The 18,540-nt window shown below is 61.7% G+C and overlaps 2 protein-coding genes across 8 annotated transcripts; both read right to left on the bottom strand.

Annotated features, from left to right (window-relative positions):
• Nucleotides 1-203: 203 nt before the first annotated feature.
• On the bottom strand, nucleotides 204-9,593 carry FPGS (folylpolyglutamate synthase). Of its 7 annotated transcripts, none has more exons than XM_068914350.1 (15): nucleotides 9,508-9,593; nucleotides 4,751-4,879; nucleotides 4,592-4,645; nucleotides 4,392-4,456; nucleotides 4,206-4,320; nucleotides 3,854-3,931; nucleotides 3,598-3,659; nucleotides 3,374-3,476; nucleotides 3,201-3,278; nucleotides 2,973-3,120; nucleotides 2,783-2,878; nucleotides 2,458-2,608; nucleotides 2,219-2,294; nucleotides 1,589-1,655; nucleotides 204-1,415 (listed from the first exon to the last, which is right to left on the bottom strand). In XM_068914350.1, the coding sequence occupies exons 1-15, from the start codon at nucleotides 9,526-9,528 to the stop codon at nucleotides 988-990; spliced, it is 1,671 nt and encodes a 556-aa protein (XP_068770451.1). In that variant the 5' UTR covers nucleotides 9,529-9,593; the 3' UTR covers nucleotides 204-987. The 7 variants fall into 7 exon arrangements, 6 of the variants coding, with proteins under 6 accessions (XP_068770451.1, XP_068770449.1, XP_068770448.1 ...); XM_068914348.1 differs by having other exon boundaries at nucleotides 2,783-2,883; nucleotides 2,975-3,120; XM_068914347.1 differs by lacking the exon at nucleotides 9,508-9,593 and adding an exon at nucleotides 7,515-7,653.
• Nucleotides 9,387-17,771, bottom strand: CDK9 (cyclin dependent kinase 9). Its single transcript, XM_068914351.1, has 7 exons — nucleotides 17,603-17,771; nucleotides 16,485-16,566; nucleotides 15,282-15,372; nucleotides 13,168-13,334; nucleotides 12,798-12,969; nucleotides 12,573-12,721; nucleotides 9,387-11,291 (listed from the first exon to the last, which is right to left on the bottom strand). The coding sequence occupies exons 1-7, from the start codon at nucleotides 17,692-17,694 to the stop codon at nucleotides 10,926-10,928; spliced, it is 1,119 nt and encodes a 372-aa protein (XP_068770452.1). The 5' UTR covers nucleotides 17,695-17,771; the 3' UTR covers nucleotides 9,387-10,925.
• Nucleotides 17,772-18,540: the final 769 nt, after the last annotated feature.

Genomic DNA, 18,540 nt, shown 5'->3' with positions numbered 1-18,540 from the left:
CCGCGGCCGCCGTTATTCATTCAGTGAATGGTTTGGCTCCGCCGGGGCGGCGGGCGCCCGGGGCCCCTCCGGCGAGGTGGGCGCCTGCACGGGCGAGGGGGGCCAGCCGCCCCGGCGATGCGGCCCCGGCACCCTGGGGTGGGGTGGGGGGCTTCCCCGCCGCGCCAGCCCCCCCCCTCCCAAGGAAAGTGCCGGTCTCGGGTTCGGAGCAAGTACGAGGTTTTATTGGTTTCGGAGGGCGGCGCGGCGGGCGGCGCGGCGGCACCTCGCCGCCACTCTGCAGACTAGGCCGTTTGTAGAAAATAAAATAAAATAATAAAATTCCAAAAAAAAAAAAAAAACCCACACACACACACAAAAAAAGGGGGCCTCCCACCCAACCCACCTCCTGGTCAAAGTTACAAACTCTTAATAATAATAAAAATCTACCCCCCCCCCGAATTAAATTAGTCACAACTCCGTAAGGTTTAAGCCTCGAAGCATCGTCTGCGATTCGCCCCTACCGCCGCAGGCTGCATCGCCCCAGCCGCGGCCCCCCGCAACCTCACCGCAGCCCTGCCCGGGCCTCGGCGCGGGCCGGGGCAGCGGGGACGCAGGGCCCCGCCGAGCTTGCCCCAAAAACCTGCCCGGCGGCGAAAGGCACTGGGTGAAACGGGGTTTAGGCGGTGCAGGATCCCGTGTCGGGGCCGGGCGGGGGGCCGCGGGCGCGAAGGGGGCAGCGGCCGGGGAACGGGTTTGTCCCTCCGCCCCGCGTGCGCAGCGAGGGGCAGCGGCGGCGCTCGGCCCCGCACGGGACAGAGGCAGCGAAAGGCGAGGGAAGGAGGAGAGGGTGTCCGGGGTGGGGGGCTGAGGCCGGCCGCGGCAGCGCTCCCGCGAGGACCCTTCCCCGGAGGGTCCCCCGGCTGCCTCCGCGCTCGTCAGCTCTTCAAGTAAAAGGAGGAGGTGCCAAAAAAAAAAAAAAACACCCCAAAACACCCCGTCTCGCCGCTACTGGGAGAGCGCCGGGTCGAGCAGCTTGAGGACGCCCCCCACGAGGTGCAGGCTGCCCGTGACGAGGACGCGGATGACGGCCGCCTCCTGCAGCAGCACGGCCCCGCTGCTGGCCACGGGGTGCGGGTGGGCCCCCTTGGCGGCGGGCGCCGGCACGCGGGGGTCCCGGCCCTGCGCGATCCACTGCAGCGCGTGGGAGATGCAGGGGAAGACCAGCGAGTTGGAGTTGAGGGGCCGCTCAGCGGAAGGCATGAGGAGCAGGGCCCCCCGCACGGGGTCCGGCTTCAGCAGGCTGCCCACCTCGAGGGGGGCCGAGAGCCAGAGGTCCTGGCCCACCTTCTCCTCCATGAGCTGGGTCCACGTCTTCTGGTTCTCCAGGCAGCGGGTCAGGGCGTTCTCCAGCGTCACGTTGAAGTTCTGCTGGTCTACGCGGCACGGAGAGGGTGGTGTTGGGACGGAGAAGGTCAGGGCCTCCTCGTCCTGCCAACGAAGCCACGCCACCACCGCGGGGGCCCGGCAATCGGCAAGGTCCCCAGCTCTGCCCACCACCGGCCTCAGCTGGCTCCAAGCACGGCGCCCCGCAGACCCGGACACTCACCCGCGTTGCCCACCACCGACACCTCCGCAAAGTTGGGACAGAAGACGGCGTAGTCAAACTGGCACGGCTGGCGCGGGAGAGAGGGCGGTCAGCACGGCTCAGCCCGGCGCGGCAGCCGGGGGCCGCAGCGGGGCGGGGGGCTCGGCTCACTAACGGCGCCAGCTGTGGCTGCGCTCCCAGTGCCGTCCACCGGGATTTCGGCCAGAACAACGTGAGCCCAGCCTAAGGAAGTTTGGTCCGGAGCGAGCAGCTGGGGGACACCTGGGTTTTCCAAGCATGGTGGAGAGCGACCCATCCACAAGCCACCGGGATGGGGGACGTGGGGCCGGGGTGTCCCGCTGCACCCGGGCTGGGGTGCCTGGGGATGGGCAGAGGGTGCAGGGGCAGTGCCAAGCCTGGCAGGGGGCTGCTGGACGGAGAGACAGACAGACGGAGAGAGGGACGGACGGACAGAGCAGGGCGTCAGCTCCACCTCGTGGCGTCAAGCAGGAGGAAAGCAGGTCCCGGCATCCGGGAGTGAAACCCAGGTGGCCGGGCACCGGGCCCTGAGCGCTCCCCGGAGCCGCCGGCGCTCCGCCTGGGGCAGGCTGCCCCCCTCCTTTCTGCCCCAGATCAGCCCCAAAAACTCACCAGCAGCAGCTTCAGCAGCGCCGCCGTGTCCCGATCCCCCGTGGCGTTGAACAGCAGCACGCGCACCTCGGAGCCGCTGCGGAGGAGGACGACGACGACGACGAGGAGGAGGAGGAAGGTCCGCTGGAGGCCAGCCTCCCCTCGGGGCCCCAAACCAGCCCCGCGGGCACCCCCGGCGCCGGCATCCCACCTCTCCTCGGTCCTCCCCCCCACCCCGGACCCGCCGTCCTCCTCCTTACTCCTCGGGCTTGTCCTCGTTGAGGGCGGCCTGCCGAAACCAGCGGACGCAGGCCTGGACGCTGCTGGTGGTGTGGGCGCCGTCCACGTACCAGGTGACGGGGCCGTGGGGCAGCACCTGCGTGCGGCCCGGCCACTCGGCCTCCCGCAGCCCTGCGGGCACAGGAGCAGGGCTGGGCGCCCGCCGCCCCCCCGGCCCCGCCAAAGCTCAACCGCCACCGGCGGCAGTGGGGCCGGGCACGGCCTCCGGGCTGGCACACGGGCCGTTTCGCACAACGCCTGCGCCGGGGCGGCTCCCCTCTCCTCGCCCCCCGGCCCGCGCTCTACCTTGGACCATGGCGACGCTGGGGTGAAACGCGGGCGCCAGGGGCACCGGCTGCCTCGCCTCAACGCTCGGCGCCAAATCCTTCAGCTCGCCGAGGCCTGCCGGGGAAGGACGCCGCGCTGAGACGCGGCCCCGGCGCTCGCCGCCGGCCTTGTTTAGGGGCGCGGAGAGAGCGCGGGCGCGACGCCTTACCCTCGTAGCCGCGGCGCTGCAGCCAGGCCCGCGCGAGCTGCAGGGCCAGCGCGGCGTTGGAGCGCTGGTGGTCGCCCGCCAGCCCCAGCGCCAGCGCGCGGCCCCCCTCCTCGAAGGCGTCCAGCTCCGGGCACAGGTAGAGCGGGCACTGCGGGGAGCGGAGGCTGAGCGCGGCCCGCCGAGGCCCCGCGCGGCACCGTCCGCCCTGAGCTTCGCCGCCGGACTCACCGCGCGCTCGCCGGCACGGTCCCTCAGCACCTCCAGCGGCCGCTCGGGCTGCGCCACCGTGAAGGCCGGCACGCCGGGCTGCAAAGGACACGGGCGGGCAGTGAGGGCGGCCGGGAGGGCGGGCAGGACGCGGGGACCGGGAGCCCGCAGGCTGGACGATCGGGGCTGCCTACCTTGAAGATGCCCCCTTTCTGCCAGGCGATCTTCTCCATGGTGTCCCCCAGGATGCTGGTGTGGTCGATGCCCAGCGAGGAGACCCCGCACACCACCGGCTTCCTGGGGACAGGCGGCGCGTGAGCTGCCGGGCTCCGGCCCCGCTCCGGAGGAGGCGGACGCCAGGCTCGGGCAGCCCCGGGGACGCGCGGGAACCAGGCTCAGCTCCCCGCGCTGCTCCTACCTGATGATATTGGTGCAATCATAGGCACCGCCGATGCCAACCTCCACCACCGCCAGGTCCACCTGGGGACGGACGGACACGAGCGGTTATGGGGCCACCGAGATCTCAGAGTGGAGAGATCTCAGCTGGATTTGGCCTTGGCCACTTGCTCCGAGGTCAAACCAGCTCTGCCCCGAGCCGCGGCTGGACCCGGCCCCTGCAAGGTCCTGGCCAACCTGAGGTCCACGTTGCAACGCATCCCCCACCCCCCACCTACCTTCTCCTGCAGGAAGACGTGAAAGGCCATGACGGTGAGGAAGCGGAAGTAGGCCGGCATGCTGCCGCGCTCCGGGTCCTGCGGGACGGGCGGCTTGTGAAGGAGAGACCCACGGCAGCAGCGACCCCAGCTCCCCTCCCAAACTGGAGGCGCGCGGCAAGCCAGGGATCCCCTCGCCACCATGATCTGCCTCATCCCACCACCCCTGGACCCACGGGCCACGAAGAGGCTCAAGCAACCACCTGGCTGCAGGCGATGCTGGGAGCAAGCCGCGCCGGGAGGCTCCCGAAGGACTGGAAACCCTAAAGCAGCCAGTGCAGGGCATCGATTTCCCCCAAAAGGACGTCCCCACCTTGGTCTCCTCCAGCCGGTTGTAGACGAGCCAGAAGTACTTGCTGAAGAGCTCCTTGCTGATGGGCTGCCCGTTGATGCGGATCCTCTCGCGCACTTGCACCAGGTGGGGAGAGCTAGGGGAGCGAGGACACGGTCGGGCCCGGCCCCCCGGCCGCCCTCGGCCCCCCCGGCCGCCCCTGCCCACCTGTAAAAGCCCGTCTTGAGCCCGTAGCTGCGGAGGATGCGCTCCGTGAAGGCGCACGTCGAGCCCTGCAGGACGCGGCAGCGTCAGCCCTCGCTGGCGCCGCCAGGGACCCGAGCGCCTGCGCCGGCGGCGCTGAACCCCGCCGGGGCGCCGGAGCTGGAAACCTCCCTCGCCCGGCCCCCAGCGCCCGCCGGCCTCACCTTGCCCTTCGTCCCCGTGACGTGGATGATGTTCAGTCCGTCCAGGTCCTCGACCTGCCAGAGGTCAACGAACCCGTGAGACCCCCTTTGCAGCCGGGGCGCAGCGGAGCGGCCGGCGCCGTGGGACGGGCCCCCCTCCGCCGCGCCGGCCGCTCTCACCTTCAGCCCGCTCCGCTCCAAAAAGCCCTTCATGGCTTCCAGCTGGGCCCGGGGGTCGCCGCGCTCCCGCTTCACCTGCTCCAGGTAGCTGGCGTTGGTCTGCAGCGTGTTGAGGGTGCGGATGGCGTCCTGAAACGGCGCCGGGCGGTCAGGCACCGCGGCCGGCCGGGGCGCCCCACGCAGCTCGGCCTCGGCACCCAGCCCCACCGCCGCCTCCACCATGTCCCCGCTCGCCACCCAGGGAGCGCTCCCGCGGCCGGGCTACTTATGGGCCAGGGCTCGGCGGGCAGCGCCAGGCGGGCGCTCGCCCCTCCTCTGGGTGCCCGGCGCGGGGCGGGGGGGGGTCCCGCGGGTGCAAGGGGCAGCGCTCGGGCCCACACCGCACAAGCGCCGCCCAAGCCGGTGGCGAGACACCCCAGCCTGCCCTCCCGGGGCCCAAACGGCGGCGGCCGGGAACCGGCAGCGCTCAGCGCCAGCCCCCTGCGTATGGGATGCGCCCAGCAGCCGACTCGGCCGCGCGCTTGCACCGGCCGCGCTTCCGGCTCCGGCGAGCCGCAGAGGCAGAACAAGCTCTCTTGCCCTCGCATCGCCTTGCAGCTCCTCGCGGCCAGGGGACAGGCAGCGCGCCGGACATCCGCGTGCAGCCCGCGAGGCGACATGCGAACGGCCCCAACCCCTGAGGACGCTCTGGGCTCTCTAAGTGATTTGCAAGCGTAAGCTGCTGCTGGAGAGCCACCTTAGGCCCCCAGCTTTGAGCCACCACGATGCCACCCACGAGCAACGGAGGCTTGCAGGGTGAGAGTCAAGCAACAGCTATCGCCAGTGGAAACGAGTGAAAAATTAAAAGCACCGGTTTGCACAACCCCAGGAGCTCAGGGCTCTCCGCTGCAGCCCTGGAGCCGGCGGCCCTGGGAGAGGGGCGTTCCCAGAGGCCAAAACGCAACAGCAGCTGGCCCGGCCAGGCGTCCTGCGCCAGGGGCGTGCAGGGACACAGGCTGCATGCGAGCTGCTGACACTGGAGCCACCCGCCAGTCCCTGAGCCACCTGTCCCACAGCCACCACCAACTCCCCAGCCACCCATCCACTCCATGGCCATCAGCTGCTTGCAGTCTTCAGTTTGGGATTAGATCCCCCCTATCCTGGCATCATAGGGACCTTTCGGAGGGGCACAGAGCTACAGGGACCCTGGGGAGCCATGGAGGTGCCCTGGAGACCCCCCCGCCACGTGCCTAGTCCCAGACCCCATGGCGTGGCCCTACCTGCCAGCCCCTGCAGCGCTGCAGGGCAGAGATGGGTCTGTGTCCTGGGGGGTGAAGTCTGCCAACCCCTTCCCACAGCAGCAGCCCCCCATGTGGCCCTGCACGGTCTGTGCACCAGCCTGCAGCACGGCTCTGCCCCATGCAACGCCCCTGGCCACTATTGCACCACCCTGCCCCATGCAACACCCCTGGCCCCGACTGCACCACCCTGCCCCATGCAACGCCCCCGGCCACCACTGCACCGCTCTGCCCCATGCAACGCCCCTGGCCACCATTGCACCGCCCTGCCCCATGCAACGCCCCTGGCCCCAACTGCACAACCCTGCCCCATGCAACGCCCCTGTACCCCACTGCACCGCCCTGCCCCATGCAACGCCCCTGGCCCCCACTGCACCACCCTGCCCCATGCAATGCCCCTGGCTCCCACTGCACCACCCTGCCCCATGCAACGTCCCTGTACCCCACTGCACGGCACTGCCCCATGCACCGCCCCTGGCCCCGGCTGCACCACCCTGCCCCATGCACGGCCCCAGCCCCCTCTGCACCGCCCTGCCCCATGCAACACCCCGGCCCCCACTGCACCGCCCTGCCCCATGCAACGGCCCTGCCCCCCATTGCACGGCACTGCCCCGTGCAACGGCCCTGCCCCCCATTGCACGGCACTGCCCCATGCAATGCCCCTGGCTCCTGCTGCACCGCCCTGCCCCATGCAACATTCCTGGCCCCGACTGCACCGCCCTGCCCCATGCAACGTCCCTGTACCCCACTGCACGGCACTGCCCCATGCAACGCCCCTGGCTCCGGCTGCACCACCCTGCCCCATGCACCGCCCCAGCCCCCTCTGCACCGCCCTGCCCCATGCAACACCCCTGGCCCCCACTGCACCGCCCTGCCCCATGCAACACCCCTGGCCCCCACTGCACCGCCCTGCCCCATGCAACGGCCCTGGCCCCCATTGCACGGCACTGCCCCATGCAACACCCCTGGCCCCCACTGCACGGCACTGCCCCGTGCAACGCCCCTGGCCCCCATTGCACGGCACTGCCCCGTGCAACGGCCCTGGCCCCCATTGCACGGCACTGCCCCGTGCAACGGCCCTGGCCCCCATTGCACGGCACTGCCCCATGCAACGCCCCTGCCTCCCATTGCACTGCCCTGCCCCATGCAACATCCCTGGCCCCCACTGCACCGCTCTGCCCCATGCAACACCCCTGTTCCCCAGGGGCACCCCCCCCCATTGCACCGCCCTGCCCCATGCAACATCCCTGTCCCCTGCTGCACCATCCTGCCCCATCCAACACCCCTGCCCCCCCCCCACTGCCCAGCTTGGTGCAACGCCCCATTGCTCGGCGCCGGCCTGCAGAACATCCCTGTCCCGTGCAGCACCCCTGCCTCCCATTGCGCATCCCTGCCCCACGCAACGCCCCCAGCCCACGGGACGGTCCTGCCCCATCCTGCTCCCGGCTGCCGCTGCCCAGCCCGGTGCCCGGCCCGGCCCCCCGCACCTGGTAGTCCATGGCGGGGGCGCGCGCCGGCCGCGTGCTGTAGCGCCTCCCGCCCGCCGCCGCCCGCAGCGCCCAGCGCAGCGCGCGAAACCCCCGCGCGACCATCGCGCCGCGCGCGTCCTGCCGGGAGGCGCCGCGCGGCCCCACGTGGAGGGGAAGGAAGAGGGGCGGGGGCGGGGCCGCCCCGCCGCCATCTTTGAGGAGGGCAGGGAGGGGCGGGGCCCGGCCCCACCGCCACGTTGGAGGAGGGGACGCCCCGGTGGCGGCCGCCATCTTTGAGAGGGGCAAGGGCGTGAGGGAGGCCTGGAGAGAGATGGGGGGCTGCGGCCCTGCCCGCGCCCCCTGGGCCCCGGCCCCGCAGACCCAGCACGAGCTGGCCCCAGGGCGTATTTAGTGCAGCCTTCGCAGCCCCGAGGAGAGGGCAAGGGGCCGGAGCAGGGCGCTGCCCCAAGAAAGCGCCTTCGCCGCAGGAGCCGGACGCGCAGATACAAACAGAGGCCGCAGCCCCTGTCCCAGCCCCGGCGGTGCCACCACCCCCCGGCACCAAACTCCGCTACCGACACCAGCAGAGCTGCTCCAAAACCAGCAGGAGCAAAGTCTCCCAGGTGGGCACGGACCACATGGAGAGAGACAAACTGACTTTTTTTTTTTTTCCTGCCCCCCCAAAGGTGGCAGGAAAATCTAAGTGCAATGCTGAGACCACCCCAGCATGGTACAGCGAAGGGGGGGCGCCGCAAACGGCCTCCAGGAACCGCAGCGAGGAAGCGCCGCAACCGCCCGCGCTCAAAACGCGGCTGCAGCTTTAGTCACATCGCAGAGAGCTCCAAAATTAAAAAGCAAATCAAAACCGTCCTTACTGTTGCAACGTAAGAGCAGCTGAGCTACGTGGAGACAGAGATTCAAGAAGCAATCCCAACTGACTATTTTTCAGTCTCAAGAAACTTTGTTCCCTGCCCGGTAATCCCTATTTACGCTGCCCTCGCCCATGCAGGCCAGCCACAGAGCAGCGCCCGCTTCTCCCAGTCGATGGAAGGCACGCCGGTTTTCCGAGGGCGACAACTCTTCCTCCGAGGGGCTTTCATAGAAAATGAGTCGCAGCCTCAGGCCCTCAGCCGCCCCACCGCAGTGACAGGGCAGTCCTGGACGTAGCGCCAAGCTCGCCCCGGTTTTCGGTGCCTGAGAGCACGAGTGCAAAGGGCCCAGGAGAACCAAGACTCTGCGCCTCTAATTCCTTCCCCGAGGCAGCAGGATTAAACCTTCGGGCTCTGGAAGAGCAAAGCAAGCTGCCCCACGGCAACGGGACCCATCTCATGCCGACCCACCTCGCAGCCCAATGGTGCCGCTACCGGCGTTCAGCCTCGCTCCTGCAGCAAGCGGGGGCACAGGGGAAGCACAAGGGGAATTTTGGCCACCTGGTCTGCTGTGACATCGGGGGTAGCAACTCTTAACACTTGATTCGAGCTCTGGGACACACAAGCCGTGGGAGCTCTCACACCCAAAGCTAATGCAGACACTCTCAGCATTACCTTTACCAAAGCCAGGCAGACAGCAGACCAGCTGGGCTGCTTTCTCACAAAAGAGACACTTCAGTTAATGCTACCTTTGCTGCTGTATTAATCTGCTGCAACACCTGCACTATTCACAGCTAATTGCAGTGAACCTCCCACCCATTAAAACCATTTTCTGTGTCAGCACAAGAGCAGACAGTCAGGCAACTCATATAAAAGGAAGCCCTGTAAAGGGAAGTTTTGCTTGTCTGAATTTGAATCTGCTTGCCTGTCTCAGCAGATCAAAGATGTTGCTGTTTCACAGCACTCTAGCTGGTTTCTCCATTTAGGGGGGAAAAAAAAAAAGAATTACACAAGGGAAAAATAATGATTTGGAGCAGGATCGTGTTTATTCGTAACTGGCAGAAGTAATCTGGCTTATCGCTTGCAACCAACTTCATTTTTCCCCAAACAGACTGTGTCCCCCCACATCAAGAGAGATTTACCTTATATACGTCCTTTATCATCCTCACTTTCTGTTCTGAAAATAGTCCGCTCACCACCGCTTCCTGCCCCAAGATCTCATGCAAGCAACGAGGCTTTTGCCATTAGTCTAGTTAACGGACAACCTATCAAATGCCAAAGGTTATCGTCCACTGTGTTTTGGACACGTTACTTATTCAAAAGACTTGGGACCCATGTGGCTTTCAGAGAAGATACCCAGCTGCAGTTGACAACTGTGGAAGACTAAACTTAGTTCAGAGTAAATGCATTGGCTGCAGCAGTCTGAAGGAGCACTTGCCACCTATAAGTCGGTCTTAACAAGCTCTGGCAGGACGAGGTGTACACACACCATCACAGCGTGCATGTCTAACCTCTGCATCTGGGGAAGGCAGTGATCTTACTCTAGACTCATGCAAGGAGCTCCAGGATAGTGGAGTGGACATGCGAGCGTTGGTAAGAACAGCTGCACTCTCCTGGCCTGGCTTTGCCAGCACTATCCCACCACTGTGAAAGCCCTGCAGACAGCTGGAGAGCAGACCCGCGCCCCAGAGACCGAAGGCAGCGCTTCCAACTCCCTTCCAGATCTGACCTCCTGCCACAGTTAGCGCTGCAGGGAAAGCACGCAGAACGCCGAGCGTGCTGGACAAGAATCTTAATTGCAGTTTGCAACCAAGAAAGCATGGCTACTGAGTGCTGTTACCGAGATCAATGACCTCCCCCCGCCCCCGCCAAAAATCCTGGTTGTATGGAGCAACCAGCTCTGTGACCCACCTCTCTGGTTTGCCCAATAAGTCCCTTTCTGGTCTAGAGCCCAGACTCCAGTCAGAGTTGGTCCTACTGTCTAGAGTGACTCTGCTCGCCCTATCCACGTTAGTCAGAGGCACCTGCCTCATCCTACATCAACCCTTCAAACAGTGCTCAAAGGATATACCATACCATGAGGGAACTATAACCAACGCAGAGATTTGAGACAGTTCCCAGTAGGGCCCAGTCTGGTCCATGGCTGCTGCTCCCCCAGTCCTGCTGGCCACCGCACCATTTGCGGAGAGCCTCAGCGCTCCAGCAGTGACTGAGCCACCTTCTCCATCACCGGGTCCATAACAATTGATCCACAAGATTCACGTAACCAATACACAGATTGTTTCAAGGGGGCCAAGGCTTTGTGCCAAAGCAGCAGAGAACCCTGGGCTTGCATGTCTCACCTCCCCGCTCACACACACAGTCCCACAGCTCGCCTGCCACAGCTCCTCTGCAACAGAGCTGCTGTGCAAGGAGAGCAGGCAGCAGAGCTCGGTTAAAACCGGCAGGCACTTTGCCTTGAAATAAGTCCCTTCCCAGACAGATAGACTCCACGGGGACATCCCCGTTCAACACACCCCACGGGAGAGCCCCCCCAGGACTCCGCTGAGGAAGTCCCCACTCAAAACACCCTGTCAAATTCAGTCTGGTTGGTGGCAGCAGGATTCCTGCCTTGGTTGGCTGGCTGCTGGGGCATGTGCCCACCCCTCCTGCGTGGTGGGGCCAGGTACTCAAACATGGACTGGTTGTGGGTGGACAGCATGTTTTTGAGGTCCGAGGGCATAGGGTCTGACCAGAAGAAGTCGTGGTTCAGTGCGTCATCACTGTCAATCCTCTGGGCGGGATCCAGCACCAGCAGCTTGTCGATGAGGTCCAGCGCATAGGGATCTTTGATGTAGGCTTTCAGGCGATCCTTGACCTTGCGCTTCTGGCCCTTGGGGAGATCCAGCTTCTGGTACAGCTCGTATTTGTCCACATTCGGCCAAACCTGGGGCAGGGGGTGTGGGGGTGGGAGGGTCAGGGAGAATTAGTTACAGAGAGGACAAGCTGTTTTTGACGCTAATGCCCTCAGGCAAACTGGGGCGAGCTCTGCCGAGAGAACAATAACATTTTATAACCTCCAAGCCAGCAGACTTTGTTCCCATAGCGTGAAAGAGGCACTTTACTGCCAAGGGAGAGGGCAATGCACTCTGCTAAAGCCTGGAGGCACGTGGACAAGTAAGAACAGAGTCGTGCCGCTGTGGGAACAGCATACAGCAGTTCTGAGGATGTTCCAGAATTTCCTGATTCTCCCACCGCAGAGAACGTGTCTCAGGCCAACTACCCCCCAAAGGTCAGGGGACAAAACCTACTGCAAAACAATAACCTGGATGTACGTGGCACCTTCTATCCTTCAGAAGGAAAGCCTGCTGCAGTCACACTACTTACCTCAACCCAGTCTGGAGAGAGCACAGGAAGTATTTAAATACAAAAGAAAGCATCTTAAATGCATGTAACAGGGGCGTCAGACCTCTGCAGCTGGATGTGCACGAGGGCCTACCTATAGTAGCCCACTTGATTACAGTCCTGGCCAAGAGATCTCTTCAGGGCTCCATCTCCCACAAGAGGGCAGGACTAGCTACCGTTCAATAAAGAGCTGTCCCAAGAAACGGATGACCACCAGCACCAAGCTGGTGATTCCATGTAGCACAGGCCCGAATTAAGAGGTGACTGTTGCAAAACACCTCAGACAGACAGACCCCTCAGCACAAAATAAAGCCCCCCTTCTTTATCTAACGCAAAATATTGAGGGTGTTTACCTAAGAGACAACCCCCAAACACAGATTAGAACAGATTCCTATACATAATCTTCTGTTCTGTCACACTCTGAGAGGGCAGCTTCCCCCGTCTCCTGAGCCCTCCCAGCTCTAAAACAAGGACACCACTTGCCCATCTCAAAGGAGGTCTGGGAGGCCAAATTCACCTTTTTATGTCCGAGAGGCGGAATACAAATAACAGCACAGTGGGGGTTTACGCACAGCAGCAAGGAGAGTGCAGTGCCCAGCTGGGCGCTCAGCTCACGGGAGTAAACAGTGTTTTTGGGAGGAGACACGCCGGCCTCCCAGCCAGCAGCAGGCACACTCCAGCGCAAGGTTCACACAGCAGCCAGTGCGCAGGGCAGGAAAGAGGACCAGGAATGCCTGATCTCAGTCTCTGCCCATGCCACCACTTTGCAGCTCCCTCCTCCCTACTCTCCTGCCCCCCAAATTCCCTCCGCTGTCGCCCTCACCTCTGGCGTGATGGATCCACAGAGCTGGCTGATAAGAGTGAGCTGGTGCTGCTCTGTGTTCCCCTGCATGATGGGGCTGCGGGTCCACATCTCTGCCATGATGCAGCCTCCACCCCAGAGGTCAATGGGGGGGCCATACTCTCGCTCCCCTAAACAGAGACGCTGCATTAAGTCACTCGAGGAAAGAGAAGGAAAGAGAAGTTGGTAGAGCCCGTCACCTCCTACCTAGGAGCAGCTCTGGTGGGCGGTACCACAGAGTCACTACCCGGTTGGTGTAGCGGTTCGGCTGGCTGTTTTTAGCCAGGCTGAAAGCTCGAGCCAGCCCAAAGTCGGCCAGCTTCAGGACTCCATCCCGCGTGATCAGGACATTCGCGGCTTTCATGTCTCGATGCAAGATCTGTATGAGAACAGACACGGAAAGGCTAAGGCATTAAGGTATCCTCCTGGGGCACGTGGTGCCAGCAAGACCTTCAAATTCTAGAGGCAAAGGACAAGGAAGGATCACCCTCCAGCCTGAGCCAAGACACCCACTCCTTGGAAGGCAACATGGAGAGCAGGGTGGAGCTCAGATCACACCACAGATCTGGCCCATTACCTTGTTCCTGTGGATGTAGTAAAGTCCATTCAATAGCATCTGCATAACTTTCTTGATCTCTGAGAGTGTGAACTTGACGTGGGCGTTGCTGAGAAGGCCAGCCAGGTCATGCTCACAGAAATCAAACACAAGGTAGATACTTCCCTTACAGCGGTTGTATGGAGAGGCTACAAGAGAGGCAAGGACGGACTATCAGCGAGGGACCTTTGTTCCCATCACAGCTCCTCCTGACCTCCATCCATCCTCAGCACTCAAGCAATACTGACTAGATAAAACCTCAGGGCGCAAGAACACAGGGAAACAGAGACACTCCCCATGCCTGGAGGATCCTTTATAAGGAGCCACTAAGACAGCACAAGCAGCAATGGAAGAATAGGGGACAAGGACCAGAGTACTCAATGGCATAAGGCAGGCAAGGATATGAGAATCCCTGAGACTTTCACTTGTTCGTTGTGTTGTGTAACAGCTCTGGGGCTGTGCAACAGCTGTGGCCACTGGATGCACCTACGAGAGCTACCAACCGAGCGCTATCGCTGCATCGCTGTTAGAGGAGGCAAAGGCAGCCCAGGGACAAGTGCAGAACAGAGAAGATTTTTCTAATGCAACATTAGAAAGTGGGGTTTTCTGCAGCCTCATACAGTGTCTATAACAATGGAGTGATCTGGATCAAAATGATTTAGATCTCCAATTGCAATCACAATTTAAAGCCAATAACAGGAAACCTCAAACAAAGCAATCAACTTCAGCCTTGTTCCTAGAGCATATGTGCAAAGATTATGAAAAAAGGCTGATTTTCATCAGCTGTAGTCAGCAAATCATGCCGCTCAGCAACTAAAACCAGAAAACGACAGCCAAGTTTAGCCTTCACAGTAAACACAGTGCTTTCCTCTGTTAACCAGGAGGATGCACGCTGAACTAGGTATGTGATTCCTTACGCAGGTAAGGTGTACCTTAACACTCCTTTCCAACATACAAAAAGAGAAAAGCTGTAAGTTTGATAACAGTAAAAAACATTCCTATTTTACTTGAAACGGAGGTCAAAGTAGGTTTAGAAGGAAACTGGAATTCAAACCAAAAGCAAACAATTTACCTGTCTACAAAACAGATATATCTTAGGCATGCCAGATACACGTTTCTGATGTTTCTGCTGATATATTTTAGTTCCAAAATCTCATAGACAGTAATCTACATGCAATGGAGTACTGAAATGACTTCAGGCCAGGGACTTCTACCAGTTCAGTGACTGGACTTTTTAAAAAATGGCATCAGCAGATTCACCCCACTTTCGTTTTTATTTAACTGAAATAACTGACTAGAGCATCACAGCCCTCAGCGTCAGCTATCACTTTCAAAACTATTTTTTCAATAAAAATCTGTATAAGAGAATGATTATTATTTTAATTATTAATCAAAATTAGCAATTTAAAAAAAAACAATTTCATTACAAAATTAAGCACGGTCAGGTGCATTAAGCATTCCAGTCACACAGAGGAGGCATGCCGCTTCCCCTAGGGACAGCCTGTAACGAAGGGGGTGGAGGAACAGCTCAGCACGCAGTGACTGAACCGCTCTGCGTTGAATCAGAGCGCTTTGAACGCGGCCCTCAAAGTATGAGCAGTTGCTGTCACGCACAAAAGGAGATGCTGAGCAAGTCCCCAGCTGGCACTGTGTCACCAGCTCAAAGCTATCAAGAAGTGTCATATGCAAACTCAGAGAGGGACGGCTCCAGCTCCTGACAGGGTATCAGCTACGCACAGCCACAAAACCAGCTCCAGGCTGAAAACCCTGTGCTTCACACTTCTCTCCAGTGCTAGTTTATTTAAAGCCTCTCAAATGGGAGTTTCCCAGCACACAGTACGTGCGCTGCCGCAGCACAGGCATACTCTAGCAGGACTGCCAACAGTTTATTCCAGCCAAGCTGTGGCACAATCCTCTCTTAACTCATTCAGAAACACTGTTGTTCAAAGATGGGTCTACTGTCACCCTAAATCAGAGATGAGGGAACTCAGCCAAAGGACTCCGCTCCCCCCGACAAAACACCAGCCTGCTCAGCAGAAGAAAGCCAACAGCCACTTCAGCAAGCAGTCAGCACAAGAGGCACCACCGCACGCTACCTTTGGTCCTGCAGATTTCTATGAGGTTCACCACATTCTCGTGTTTGAGCAGCTGGAGGATTTTAATCTCTCGCAGGGCTGTGATGGGGAACTAGAAAGGAGAAATAGAGAACATGGATTAGGAGTGTAGGAGACCAGGCCACAGCTGCCTAGAGAACAGGAGGAGAGATGTGATCACAGCAGCACAGCAGGGGACCTGCTTGAGCAGCACCCTGACACGTCATTTAAGGGCAAGCAGATCTTCAAAAGAGAAAGCCAACGCTGGGATTGTCATAATAATATTCCCCATTGCACCAGATCCTGTTCTCTGAACAGTGTTTCAGAGGGCTGATCCTGCTGGGTACAGCTGCTCTCAGCACCTGGAGGCCGCAGCACACCGAGTCCCTAGAGGACAGGGCTCTTCCTCTCCAGCCCTCGCATTACAAATGCCACAAGACAAAAAGACAGATACCTGCCTAAATGCTGTGTTTCAGGCCACCGTCACTGAGAGAAATTATGCCATGACACACGGGTTTTTGGGTGACGCCAGAGTGAAATCAGCATGCAGACACCCCTCCTCTCCTCACTTTGCGTTTCTGTAACGGGATGCTGCGTACAGCCCCACACGACCCACAGAGCGGCCTCCTTAGCCCGTGCTGCTTACTCGGTTAGTGCCTCCCTAGCCTGCCCCATCTCTCTGCACACTCTCAGCATGTGCTTTTTGCGTAGTCCCTAGTACAGCCGGGACAGTCAATACCTCAGGCAGTTCCTCCATGAACAACAGCCGACGCAAAAGCCCACGCATGCCGGGGGCGATCGGATTTCGTACAGATGTATGAATGCGCACAGAGGTGTCACCTCCCAGCAGCCGTTGGCAGCAGCTCAGTCACCCCACAGCTACTAGGCTGCACTGGGTGTCGCGCAGCTTTGCGGCCAACAAGGCGATAACAGGACCTACCCTTCAGAGGTAGGGCAGCCACGAGATGCAGCGTTATCACAACATCGGTATGAGAGGAAAACAGGCCACAGGGCTGAGATCCTGCCCACATCCTTAAGGGTTCAACATGTAGCACGTTACAGCAGTAAATATTGCAAAAGAAGTACAAATAGGTGGTAACATCCTACAGAGTGACAACACATCTCTGGCATCCCAAAGATCAGCCTTCACCTATGCGCTCTCCAGGCCTTTCCCAAATACAGCACAGCTGTGCTCCTCACACTTACCCCCTCCTTCTCATTTTCCATCAACACTTTCTTCAGTGCTACTTTCTTGCCTGTTTGACGATGTTTTGCTTTGAAAACTTCCCTGTAAAAGCAGAAGGAGATGTATGAGCAGCACAGCAAGAGAAGGAGCCAGGTGCTACCTACCAGGAACGAGACCAAACAAAACACTTTATAGCTTCACAGAGAGAGCTCTGTGCTGAGCCACCATCCAACCCAGCCAGGTGCCCTTCAGGCCAAAAGCCACTAAGACTGGCTGGGACGATGCAGAGCCCAGAGCAAGGGCACACACAGCTCCCACACCCCCCGGGAGAACAGTGGCTAAAGCGTCTCACATCCCCAGCCCAGTGGGAGAACGAGATGAATGTTGCAAGGACATTTTTCAGACTCCAGGCAATAGGAATCTCAGATGTTGTGGTAGAAAAATAAGGTGTGAGGCTGGACTCTCTCAAAAACTGCAGGAGGATGCTCAAAACATCACCACAGCAGAAGGAGGGAAGAGTCTCTGCTCCTCCCTGTCCTGAGCATCTCCAAAACCAACTCTTCTCTGCCACCAGCAGGCCTGGGACAGAGAGGGGACCTGGGGTGGGAGAAGGAGCTGGAGGAAGGGGGTTCAGGGGGGTGCACTGCTTCCCAGGAGCCAGAGAAGGGACAGGGGAAACGACACTCGAGCTAGGAGCACTCAGAGCCCAGGGGCACCTCAGCCGAGAGAGAGCAGGGGAAAGGCCCTGCCACCCAGAGCAATTGGGCTGCAGAGGGGAGCAGAGGCAGCAGCTCTGACCCCAGAACCGGGGAGGGAGGGGGGGAGGCTGCACAGCCCTGCGCGGGGCCAGGGGGAGAAGAATTGGGGGGGGGGGGGGAAGAGATGAGGCCCAGGGTGAGGAGGAGAGCAGGGGACAGGCCGGGAGAAGAGAGCCGGTCCGGGGGGGGGGGGGCTGGTCCCAAGGGGACTAAAGCGCCAGTCCTAACGTGGGGGAGGGGAGGCGAAGAGGCCGGTCCCGGGGGGCGGGGAAGGGGCCGCGGCCGGGACCCGCAGGCCCGAGGCTGACGCCGGCGCGGAGCAGGCGAACAGGCCGCGAAGAGGAAGGCAGGACCCGGCGTCGGAGGGCGGCGGCGCTCACCCGAAGGTGCCCTGCCCGATCTTGGCCAGCTTCTCGTACTTGGACACCTCGTCGCAGAAGGGGCACTCCACCATGTCGTACTGCTTGGCCATGCCGGCCGCCCCGCTCCGCTCCGCTCCCCTCCCGCTTCCGCTTCCGGTCTGCCGGAGGCCACGCCCCTTCCGCCCGCCGCCGCCGCGCGGGCCTCTGGGACTTGTAGTCCGCTGGGGGCGGCCATGTTGGCGGCGAGGCCTAGCAGCCGCCTCCTTCCCTAGAGAGTCACACCCAAGCAGCCCAGCCCTGCCCAGCCCAGCCCACTGCGGGGCTTCTCCCTCACAGCGCTCGGCCGCTTCCCCTCCCATCACGTCTCCCCGAAGACGGGGGCCATGCTGCTGACAAAGTCGCGGGCGCGTGCGGGGCACCCTGGCCCCGGGGGCGGCGGCGGCAGCGGATCGCCCTCGTCCTCCCTGCGGGTGTTTTCCAGCGGGTGGTTTTGCGTCAGCCTGGCCTGACGCGCCGAAGACACCCAGCCGTTGCCTGACGCGCCGAAGACACCCAGCCGTTGCCAGCGTCCTTATCCCTCGCCGAAGGGCCGTCCTTCCCCCCGGCCTCAGCACGCGGCGGGGCTCACGATCCCTCTGCCCGGGGCGATGCCCTGGGTCGGGGGCCGAACACGTTATCCCAGGGTTATTTAAAACGGCTGCCGAAGGCGGAGAGGCGCAACAGGAAGCATCCGGGCCGGACGGCAGCGGAGACGCAGAGATGGCTCCCGGCGTGCCGCGCGGCAGGATCCGCGTGCCGCCTCCTGGAGAGAGGCGGAAAGCCGGGACAAGGCTCCCTGCCAGGCCGGGGGCCGCCCTGCCCTGCGCGGAAAAAGGCTGCGCGTCCCCGGCGGGGGCACCCGAAGGTCCCCCAGGCCGGGGTGGGGGGGGACGGGAACGGGGACTGCCGCTGGCGGC

This window comes from Struthio camelus, chromosome 20 (assembly GCF_040807025.1).
Source record: "Struthio camelus isolate bStrCam1 chromosome 20, bStrCam1.hap1, whole genome shotgun sequence".
Taxonomy (NCBI): domain Eukaryota; kingdom Metazoa; phylum Chordata; class Aves; order Struthioniformes; family Struthionidae; genus Struthio; species Struthio camelus.
Note: the sequence above shows the minus strand (reverse complement) of the source record. Positions and strands in the feature narration are given on the sequence as shown.